At 42.1% G+C, this 12465-nt stretch overlaps 1 protein-coding gene across 1 annotated transcript in view; it reads right to left on the minus strand.

Moving 5' to 3' along the window:
• Window positions 1–644: 644 nt before the first annotated feature.
• Window positions 645–12465, minus strand: part of ATP5MG (ATP synthase membrane subunit g) — a 31863-nt gene continuing 20042 nt past the window's right edge. The window contains exons 2-3 of the mRNA XM_069614438.1: window positions 11584–11744; window positions 645–857 (exon numbers count right to left, since the gene is read on the minus strand). Coding sequence (XP_069470539.1) covers window positions 759–857; window positions 11584–11744 — 260 coding nt within the window. The 3' untranslated portion in view covers window positions 645–758. The remainder of the gene's footprint in view (window positions 858–11583; window positions 11745–12465) is intronic.

Raw genomic sequence — 12465 nt, forward strand, 5'->3', positions numbered from 1 at the left:
CTGAGAAGGGCGACTACACAATAGTACAAAGATGAGAACTAGTGAAGAGCTAGTTTAGGGATGTGTACATAGAATGGAACACGGACCAGGAACCAAAAAACAAAAAAAGCCTAGCAGTGCAAACTATCAAGGAGTACTCTATAAATTATACACATTTGCATAATCTGAGACACTGGAGGGCATGGGGAGTTTAGTGGGAGGCAGGGACGTGTGTGGAAGAGCTCTTCAGCCAGAAGACGATGGAAATGGAGATCCACAAAGCAGCTGGCCAGGACTGCTATAGGGGCAGCAACTCTTGACCCGTTTCAATAACGGTTTGATATTACCGACCCCAGGGTGAGGTTTATTATTAAATACTGGACAGATCATAGAGTTGTGCAAGTTACATTTGGGTCAAATGAACCTCTTCAGTGGCAGCAATTGGTGCATCTGCCTAAAGTTTCCCTTTAAAGCAAGCAACAAAAGCGGACAAACGCAACTCTCATCTCAGTAAAGATGTGGGCTTGAGTGCAAGAATACCCCAGGAGAAGATCAGGTAGACCGTGCTGCAGGATTGCGAGCAAGCGAACATGTGGAGGTATAAGTGAGCAACAGTTAACCTCCACCGTTTTTGACTAAACATAAAACAGCTGCTTCTCCAAGGGTTTTAAGAATGTTTTTTATTGTGTTACAGGAACTGGCATGTTACATTAGAGATTGCTTCATACTGCAGCTTCTATGAATAACAAAGGTGAGATTTAAGGGTACGAGGATGGTTATCAAACGTTGTATCCAATTAGACTTCCTTTGCCAATGATCTCCCCAATGTAAAACCACATCAGCACCTCTGTGGCGACCAAACCGTTCCTCATGGCTTCCTGCAAGAGAAAGGACCAGTGGTTAAAATGGAGAAAGCATTGATGGAGCATCCAACAGTGAATCAGGTTGCTGCAGATGGCCTAAACACCAACAGAAAAGCCAGACCCTGGTTAGGGGCTGTGGGTAGATTGGCAGGTAGGCAAGTGTTCGTTTTGTCTGTCAGTTTATAATAATAAATAAATAAATAATTTGGCATTTATATAGCACAACGACCCCTCGGGTATCTGAGCGCTGCTTATTATTATTACCGACGGTGTGTGGTGCTCATTTATCGATCTCGGAAGGATGAAAGGCTGAGTTTGGCCCAGTCGGGATTTGAACCTGCGTCAGCAGGCTCTGCACAGATGTCAAAGCGAGCGCTCTACTCTGTGCTATCGGACCGGTTATCTCGGATTTGCAATTCTACTTCAGTTTAGAAGTCGCATTTGAAGAAAATTAGGGGAGTGGTGGGATTGGGCATGGGGTGTTATGAATATTCATTGGCACCCATCATTGTGCTTGTGAAGAAAGTACTAGTCTGGAGGAAAACCGGGATGAATAGTGGGCAACACTCCTAAACCAGCAGTGATCCTGTACCACTGTCGCCTCTTGTGCAACGTGGGCCGCAGGCAGGTTATATGCCTCTGGATAATGCAACCTAGCAAGAAGCATCCAAACAAAAGTACTACGATACCAAAATAAAAAGGACATTTTTAATTTGATTTAAAAAAAAAGAATGTAATTAAGCTGAAAATATAAATACTACAAAAAAATAACCCACACCTATAAAAAGAACAAAACCGACTGCAGACTTTGGAATAAAGAGGGGTACCTGGGTCTGAATACAGCCAATAGTGTCTGCAGCAATGTTCAAGATCAAAGTACATGTATTTTACAAAAATACAAAGAGGGTGGTCTTAAATGTCACTAGGATCCTTAAAACCAGACCAGGAGGACAGAACCACTACAGATAAAATTATGTGGTGTTTTTTGGTCTCAACCACAACTGGCAGTATGAGCTTTCTGATGCAGCAATTCCGCACCAGGTTGGTGAGCAGGTCAACTTGGTCCAACACCTGGTGCTGTTAAACGAGCAGTAACAGCACTTGGCATAGAAAGGCTTGAGACACGCAGGTGATGACTGGGTCAGCACAGCTCACAAGCAGTCTGAGGCAGGAACCAGACCCCAGCGATGTTTGTCCCTAGGTTGCTGAAAGGTCCAGAGTCTCAAAGGATAAGGAGTATTAGTTCTTATTCTGCTTGTCCCAGCCAGGAAGGTCGCTAGCGAGCATTTGCAGGGCTTCCGAGTCCTGGGTACCGGTGTCAGCAGGCAGGCCTTGTTCCAGCAGCACGTCACCTCAAATGGTCATCTGCGCTGAGCAAGGGAGGGACTTGGCTGCCTCTTAGGAATCTCTATCTTTACATCTATGGCAGAGGACTTTCTGTAGACCATACCTCCAAGTGAAACCTGATGTCCAAAGATGATTCAACTAGGGGGGGTGGGCTCGCCCCTTTATATGCTCAATGTTCCAAAGCAAACTGGCCCAGGTCAGTCCAGAGTGCTTTTTCTGCAGAAGTGGGAAGGGAGCACAGGAAAACCAAAGATCGCAGAATCCCTCTTGGATGCAACTACTCTACCTGGGCTTCTCCAATCCCTTTGAAATACTGGTTGCCTGCCAACGCCCTAGGTTATATCCCATCCTCCCGGGAAGGTGACAAGCCTTCCTTGAGAAAACAAAGGGGATTTTCGGGCTGGAATTAAATGGGGTTGGGTGAAATTCTGTTGCAACAACTGATACACAAAAGGCCGACAGTTGAGTCACAAGAGACTGGCTCTGTCCCTCCAAACAAAGGTTGACAAAATAAATTAAACACGACCAGAACCATCCAGCACGGAAATGCATGTATACCCGAATAAAGAACAGAAGGAGTTGGTAGTCACTTCCTGCTCTTTTATTAGTCCATTGCTTGCTCTGTTTTCATGGACATTAATTTAATTGCATAAGAGGCCATAGACAGGAAAGACAACCAAGAATTGCTATAATCTGGTGTGCTTGGACACAAAAGAGTGTGTTTTTCTAGAGATTAGGTTATTCACATCATGAATAGCAATCTGCAACTCTTGTCAAGCAAGAACTAACTACGTTTCTTTGGTTGTTGTTCATTTACTATAGTAAAACCCAGGTGGTTTGCTTAGACTATCATAATTTAGGATTCTGGTACTAGAACACATCCATTTATATAGAGAAAATACAGCCACAATCATGCACCCTTTGCACAAAATGTTGCAATAACTTATCACTTTGCTTCATCATGTGATGTGTACTTTCCAATTCTGGTGTACAAAACGGAACTTTAATTCTTGAAACTTAAACATTCACACATAATCACACCTTGCTGTACAGTAAGTGGAAAACTTGGTGCAGTCCCGGTGTAACAGGCCAAAATAACCCCTGGCCAGATTAAACCCGGGAATACTTCGGCACAGGCCAGAGTATACACAAGGGGATACAGTGTCCTAGTCCAAACTACACCCAGCCGTTTAAAATAGATTGGGCCAGACCATACCCCTCCAGGCCAGAATATGTCCCATCTGAACCCCTGCCATAATTTACCCGGGTATAATGTAGCCTAGGCCACAATATACTTGGTATAATATAGCCTAGACCATAATATAACCAGGTAGAATGCAACCTATGCCATAATGTACCCGGGTAAAGTGTTCTACTCCAAAGTATACCCGGGGGATTAAAATAGACTGGGCCGTGCCAGACCATACCCCTCCAGGCAGACAACAAACTTCTGCCGATATCCGACAAAGAAGTTAAGTTTCAGTGAAGTCGAATACACGTGCAGTTAAATTGAAGTGTTATCGGTAGTCACAGAATCGTAAATGGAGTTTTATAAAAGGTAATTTAAGAGTTTACAGACGTTTCCCCTTTCCTTTATTGGAGGTTAACTTAGCTACGAGTATGTGAACACCATATGTATACAGTATAACAATTTATGCATTACAAAGATGTTAAGAGGGTCTCATTACACCCACTTGTAAATTAAATTCATTATTTTTCTTAATTATTTAAAGTTAAGTTCAACCATGGAAGACAACTATGACCTGCATGTCAAATTCCACACTGCAACACAACAAAAGTACCCCCAGTGCATTTACTATCTACCTGCAAAGAAACATGCGACTGCCAAGTCTCAGCTCAGACAAACAGCTAAGCCGTATGAAGCAGAGGGAGGGATTTAACATTGAGAGAAGGAAGTTCTCACAAAAAGCAGACTGCCAACTATCTTGAGGGCATGTAATAACTTAATTTCAGGTGGTCATTTTGGCAGAGATAAGGCGTTGGCCAAAATCTGACCGTTATTACTGGAACGGAATGAATAACCACATTCACCAACATGTCAAAGACTGAAAAATGTTTTGTCAAATCCCAAAATCAGCAAAGAGGCTCCACCACTCAACAGGTATATCAGTGCCTGGAAAAGTACGGAGCCTAGTCAGGAAACAAACAGCAATAAATATATAGTTGCTGCCACTGATCACTTCTCCCAGTGGACAGAAGCAACATCTGTTCCAGACAAGAGTGCCAAGTCAGTAGCAAAGTTTTTGTACTCGTCATTTGCCGCCTTGGCTGTATTGGCAACGATTAGCGACCAAGGACGCGAGTTTCTGAACTCTAAAGCGACAACCTGATGGAGCATTTTCAAAACGGATCACTGCATTTCATCTGCCATCCTCCCACAAACGAATGGCCAACGGGATCGTGGCAATCGAACACTCAAAGAATCTCTTAGTAAGGTGGTCAGTGACCAAGGAAACAACTGGGACCAGTTTATCCCCAATGTTCGGTTTGCGACACGTGTGCATGCCTCAACCAAGTGCACTCCATTTGAGGCTATGTATGGATGGAAGTCTTCCCATAGATCTCAAATACTCAGATGAAACTGTGGGCCCCATTCTACTTTCAAATGATGCCACCCCCGATGTTCTATTTACATTGACAGCCATGCATGACAAGCTCTGTTCAACCGTCAGTACCGATATCCACTCTGCCCAGAACACCAGAAGCAAGCCTTTGATCGCGACACAACAGCAACAAAGACTGCTGGTTCCACCGTTCATATAAAGAATCAGCACTGTATATTCATCGCATGCGTTCAAAGATGGAACCATGCACTCCATCTTGAACAACCATGATCATTTTGATATGGTATGATACGATTGGGTATTAAGCGCGCGTTATATAAATAACCTGAGGTTTCTAAGCATGGACCCGGGGAAACGAACCTGTGGTGCTCCGTGTCGTCTTGCTTCCAAGGCGAGCACGTTGCCCCAGACCTATCCTCCCAATACTGATCTCATCAGTGTTGAACTTTGCCTTTATTTTAATGTGTAAACACTACTGAGAAGTATGGTACTGATCTTTGTGTGAAGTTTATTCTTTTTTCTGCAAGAGATAGCTACGTTCATGGACCTGCCGGAGGGCTGATCTTGACTGTGTCCCCAGCGTTTAGTGAGTTCTAGCCTGTGCGCTGCCCAGTGTATTGCGCAGTACTCCGTCGAAATAACAAAGTTATAACAGTCTAATGGAACCGAAATCCGATCGGAGCAACTCAGAAGCCCAGTAAGACTCCACCTCATCCTCTCCAATCGTAGAAGCAAACGTTCATACAGGACCATCTTTTCTATTGGGAAACTTCTAACTGACAAGGAGCACAACACCCCCACCTATAACTTACCATCCATCCTCCTGATCCTTCTCAACTTTCAATCCTATCATGTATAAATTGAGAAGTACTCACGAAAGACGACCTAAGAGCTCCTAAAATGGAAATGCCCTATGATTTGCATATTGTACAAAACAATGCATCTAAAATTCCCTCCTCTTCGGCCCCAATAAATAAGTGTCAAACCATTCTACTTTTTCCTCATCTGAAAATATTGCAAATGGGGCCAACAGTGACTCTGCAATTGGAAATTTCTCCTGCTCCTAGATAACAGATTTAAGAAATTGCTGTCCAGAACTTACAATATACCATCTCGACTACAATAAAAAAAAGACAATATCTAATCTTGCAGGAACCACCAAGAGCTTAGACACCATAGACAATTCAATGGGTGTGTCTGGACCCACAGCCCAATGCTTTGACAATGAAGGACCAACAACTATTTCGCTTATTCAAACTGTTGCTGATGAGGAGATCTTTATAGAAATAGGCAGATCCTTGTGAGCACTTGACATTACACTGTAGAAAGTAATCCCACCTCATCCACACCGAAGACCCCTGTACCCCCAATATTTATACAAACTTCAGAGGAAGCCCAAAAATCTAACATTGTAATGGCCCTCATCAAAAATGCATTACAGAAAACGAAAGATTGTAACAATCTACACTGTCAACATTGACTTTTGTACTCAATTCTCTTGTAAATGTGTTTGACTCCCTGAAAAAAAATAAGTCCACACATACTCTGGTGTTCTTATGGAACGGTCAAGCAAAGTGGGTTTTTGTGAAGCCTCTTGTAGGTTTAAGTACGGCAAGAAACGCACAATTAAAAAAAATCGTATTGACACCAATCTATGGGCAAAGAACACATCAATTTTGAAAGATCTAAAAACAGATTCTCAGAGACTATAGTGAACATATGTGGAAAGATCATCGATTGAACTAAAAAAATCCATTCAACGAGAAAACTGTAGTCCCGAACAGTGGCAAACTGTTCTACGGAGATGGCACTCAGTTATCTACATCAGCGTGGAGTTCATGAGGCTAGCTCAATTGGTGGACTACCAAGAACTAGAACAAACAGATGTGCCAAAAGAAAAAGTAATCAATGTACATACTCCGATAAGGCAAGATCCTGCCCCCAATAACTGTTTACGAAATTACAAAATCTAACCAATTGAGAAAAAAGAAGAAGCTACTGGATAACAATAAAGATGAAGGATACATTGGCCTCATTATGACATCGGCGGTAGTACAGGCAGGGCTGCCACCTGTGTCACCCCCCCCCCCCACGACACCTGCGAATGTGCAATTAACGGGTCCCTGTTGGACCCGGTAATGCACATTTGCGGGCGCCAGAAAAAAGATGCTCCCCATTCGGCCCCATAGGGCTGAATGGGGAGGGTGGAGGTCGTATGCACCGGCACAGTATAACACTGCATCCGACATGCTGTGCTTGCGGGTGCTTTTCTGCCTGCCAGGTCCGACCTGGCGGGCAGAAAGGCACCCGCAAGCACATCCCAAAGTTTCCCGGTCTGGGAACTATGGTACCGGCCATGCTTACCGTTAACGTAGCTCCCGGACCGGCAAATTTACGAGGCCATTGAATGCTTCTCAACTACCAAAAAAAAAAAAAAAAAAAGCGCAAAGTAAGAAAAATACCCACATCACAGAACACCAAGACCACCCTAGATTCTCTAGAAAAAAAATGAGAGAAATGGAAGGAAGGCCAGTAAGAAAAATGTCTTTAAGTGCCAGGCTATTATTGAAGTCTATGTAAAAAGGACGAGTATACTCATCCTTGGCACTTAAAGGGTTAAAGCTTTGAATAAGTGCACTGAGTCTGAGAAATCAAAAGCAAAGAAGTAAAAATTTAACTGAGACCTTACTTTCAAAATCCGCAAAAAAATGAAAACTAATACATGGCGACTCATACATTTCCAGTGAGCAAGCCACCTGTTCAACTTGAAGATCAAAATAAAAACCAGTCAGTACTGGTTGCCAGACCGAAGAGCTCACGATTGAATCTAAAGTTGACAAAACCTCTACGCCTGGCCCCAATTTTTTGCAAGAAAAACCATATAGAGGCAAAGGAATTGGTTGAAAGTATTAATGCTCCACCGAAAGTAATAATGCTCCACTGCAATCTACACAAGTCCCATTGGTATCGATTGACCAACCACAAATAAACAAAGTTCAAACGGAAGTCAAACTTGCATGAGTAACAGTAATAAACTAGCCATTTCGGCCCCGAAATTGTGGTTAAGAAAATTGAACCAAAAAAAAAAAAAAAGAAATGTTAAAAAAAAAGGGAAGCATTGAATCGCAGTAATCTTTGGTCTTTGGTCATATACCAAACAAGTCCCAGATCTATATCTATTCTCAAGCAATGATAGAGCGTATATCATTTCCCCACGATAAATGTACATCGGTGGTCGAAATTAACTTAAACAAAGGGATGAGCGCTCTATTAACATGCACTGAAGAATTAGAGCATATGGGAATTGAAGTATTTAACAGCCTACGCTCGGTAAAGTCCGACATGGTAAATAACCAGGACATAACATTGACAAATAATCATAACAGCTTCTACTCGAATTGAACCTGTAAATACTTCACACACCATCTCAAAGAATATCAGCAGAGAAACTTCGCCCAAAGTAAAATCCAAACTCATGATCCTGCTTCCTGAAAATTTGTCTGAAGTGCTGAATAGATTGAATGTCACTGAACTTACTCTAGGAGAGGAGAGATCTGCAGATACTTAGCTGGAATTCAAGAGGTCCAGCACTAGACAAAGACTAAGATACACAACTTAATTTTCAACAACTATGATCTAATCTTTCAAGCAACATGGCCGAGGCAAAAAATACATGTGGATGGATTGACAATTGTAAAACAACTTGCCACTTGTCCCAAAGGCGGCAGATCCTCAGACGGCCCGATAGCCATCAGAAATACCATCTCTCACAACATCAGCTGCCCGATATCCAAGGAATCCTTGTCATCAAATGCATCCTCAAGCGTAAAACATCTAGGGGTTTGATTTTAACGTTTACAGAAATCCAATATCCAAAGACATCTTGATTTTCATTGAAGATCTACCATTCTTACTGAGATAAACATTGCATTCAGTTAAGACCTTATCATCATCGGTGGAGACTTCAACGCCTTCTGCCTAAAAATTAGACAAACATCAAAGCCTGGTCCCAACAGCGATAATGGTGAACTGTTGGAAAATCTATTAATTGACTGGAAACAATTCTCAATGGCAACATTGTAATGATTTGAAACATGCTTAGACATGAAAAAATGGAAAGACTTGTTCGACAACTGATTATATAATGGTGTCTAAGGAGTTGTTCGATTACTGTACACAGTTTAGAGTGACAGTTGAAAAACAGTGACCATCTCCCCCTGCAGGCTAGCTTCTTAATTGCTCATACCAAAAATTGATAGCCCAACAACCTTCAGGTATCTACACAAGCTAATTGTGTAGTAAGCTTCGCAAAGCAAGCTAAATAAGAAACAGGCGGACTGCAGAAATAAAACAAATCTTTGCACTCAAGTGCCATGTTGAATTCCTATGGGACCTAGATCCGCCCCAAGTCAAAAAACAAAAGGTATGTCTAATCATAGCTTTGATTCAGAAAAAAACACCTTGGAAAAAACATCGAAGGAAAGGAAAGCGCTACCCAATAGGTACTGTCATTGGTCCCGAACACACAGGATGACTCATAACATTAAAGACTGGCAAGCCATGCTCCAAGCTTTATTCCCAACCCAAGCTAGGAATTTTTAGTTGATAGTTAATGGCCAAACTACAACCCAAAATAACCTACAAACTGCAATATATCTGCCAATGTATGGTTAGAGTTTCTCAGAGAAACCCCCATTAAGATAAATCCAAGCTTTATAGATTGCATGAAACAAACTAAGTGGTCCCTAACATGCTCGATTGAAGAGCGCCTCATCATAAAATCCTTTAGATCTTGAGTCTCGGGGTATAATGGGTTCACAAATACAATCTTAAAATCAGATCCAATCACTTGGTCTAAGATAGTGTATGGTCCATTTGAAAACATTCTGCATACTGCATCCTTGCCAGATTCGTGGAACTGCGCTAATCATTCCCATATACAAAAAAGGTGATAGGGAATAGTTTATGGGGTCATAAACTATTCCCTATAGCTCTTAGAGATAGCAACATCTTTGCAGGTCTAGTGTTAAAACATCTCTTATTATGGGCTGACAGCAAATGTATTCTTACCAAACAAACTTCTTTCCATTAGGGCCTCTTGACCATACTTAATGGCCTAATCCTCAACATCATTAAAAAGTTCAGTCATTAAATCGAAACCTGCTTACACAGCACTCATTGACTTAACACAAGCCTTTGACCTAATCAATAGAACCAAATTCTGGGGTAAACTGAAGTCATGGGGCATCCCGGACGGCTTGCTCGCTATTCTCGTAGCCCTCCAACACACAGCAATCCAGGTAAGGGTTGACTTACACAGATCTTTCTCCAGTTATACCTACCGCTAAATGAGTGAGGCAGGGATAGCCTCCTAGCTGCTTTGCTTTTTAACTCCTACCTTGCAAATTTCTTGTTGTCACATACACTTGCTTGTCCCAAAATAGGAATAAGTCCTGTACACTTTAGCCTACGCCGACATATCACACCCCTATCAGCCTGCAACATCTATTAAAGGCAATGCAACAATATGCTGACAAATGGGGATAAATCCTAGTAAATCAAATTAGGATATTTGAATCACAAGCAACTCGTAAACAATCACATGGAGTATGAACAAGCAAACTACATATGGGTGAAAGTAAAATATAATGGATTTAATTTGAGACCATCCAAGGCGCTAAAAGAAATAACTAGAGAGCAAGATTACACAATTTGTAACCTAATAAAAAAAAAACTGCTTTTTCCTTTTCGATTTTTATTAATACCGTGTTCAAATTTTACAAGGGTAAAGTAATTCCAGCAATCTTTTATGGGTTGGAACTCAATCCCAGAGCTCGTCAACTTAATTAGGACCTATTTGAAGGCCGGTTGTGGAAAAGAGTGCTGTGTCTTCCCATGTCCTTAACCTTAACCCGCCTTAGATACAAAATGGGACTTTACGTTCTTCAATCACAATTTGATTGCAAAGACTTAAGCTTATAATAGAGCTATCCTGACACCTTGTAGGAACTCCCTGTATGAGGATATCAGAGAGATTTCCTGTGAGTGGAATGTCCGTTGGCAAGGCATGACTGGGAAGTGGTAGACTCTTGGATCCTTTCGTTTTTTGTGTTTGTAGAAGGGAAAGGTGAAACACGCATTTAACCCAGGCACTAAAAGCTCTTAAAATGGCCCTGCTGAAAGCTACTACAAATGCATGAACTGCATATTCGGCAAGCTTGCTGCCCAGCAATTGTTTTTGTAATTTATGGTCCATTAAAATCAAAATAAAACTGAATATAAAAGAACAAGCGTGAAGTGAACATTTATATGCGAGGAGTACATGTGTTAGAAGGAGCTCAGCCTTCTCCCCCAGAGGGGCTTCCGAGGCATAGCTACCTCCTAATTGCAAGAGCTAGGGGGGGGGGCTGCTGTTCAAGTAAACAATTGTAAAAAAAAGGACAAACTTATGGCCTAAGAATCAGTAATGACAAAAAAAGCTGGTTACAAATTATTTGTGATCTTGTTTTAAAAAAGTAAGCCTTACAGATACAAAAAAAGAAATTAAACTCCATAAACTCAACATTACCATTTACGTAAATCTCCCAACACATGATCTATACAAATGATAAAGTCTGGTTACAAGTTAGAATTTTGATATGACATCACCAAAAAGGGACAGAAGGATAACAGTTGGGACATTAGCCTATCAACAAAGGGCGTGTCAAGTAATTGTCTAAGCCCCTTCCTTTAATATACATGGACCAATTGCCGTGGAGAGGGGCTCAGTCTGCTAATCATTCATTTCCAGTCCGCTGGCCTATAGTTACCTTCACTGTGATCTGCGAGAGGCGACCGGTTTGGAAGGACTTCACCAGTGCTTTAATGCTGTCGATCGCCTTGGGGATCTCCGCTGGAGTGGGTGGTGTCAGCTCGACCTTGGCATAGTACCAGAAGGTGGCCAATCGGGGCCGGGAGTAGGTCACGGCAGCTAGAAGAGAAAAGGGCACATGTTAGCAAGCACTGATCACTCGAGCAGCAGGTGCATAGCCCAGGCAATTCATGCATTTATGAATGAGTTCAGTGTGCACCATGGGCCCTGCTGTGCGTCTGCCCTCTGGCAGACAATCAGGGACGCAGCCCCCAATCTATGATGCGCGCACCAGGGACCTTTGTCGGGCAAATTAACAAAGTCTGCTTTATACTATGGAGCCAGAAGACCCGACTTCCATTCACGACCAAAAATGTTGTTCAAGATATGACCACTTAACTTGTTTTAGTTGCTCATTGGTCTATATCAGGCAGCATTTAAAAAACTAAACACCAGTAATAAATGATCTAATGGAGGAGGGTTTATTGGTTTAGGAATTCACGTGTAATTAGTAATGAACTCTCAGAAGACCGCTTTGCATAAAACTTTGCACTTGATGTCGCTGCCAGTGGGTTTTTTTCAATATCTTGATTAAAGCGAGCTTAAAAAGAGTGTCCATGAAGTGGTGTTTTGGGAAGGACAGGAACTGGATGGGATTAACCATAGGGATTATCATGGCCTTGGTCAGTCACAGGGTGGGCAAATAACTAAACACCTCCTACAGGATTACTGCCCGCCCTCCTCACATGCCATCTCTCCCCATCTGTACGTTAATGCAACAGGTTACCCAAAAACAAACATTAAAAAAAAAAAAATACACCGAGACAGCTCAGACCTGCGA

This window comes from Ambystoma mexicanum, chromosome 9 (genome assembly GCF_040938575.1).
Source record: "Ambystoma mexicanum isolate Mex_15411 chromosome 9, UKY_AmexF1_1, whole genome shotgun sequence".
NCBI classification, from domain to species: Eukaryota; Metazoa; Chordata; class Amphibia; order Caudata; family Ambystomatidae; genus Ambystoma; species Ambystoma mexicanum.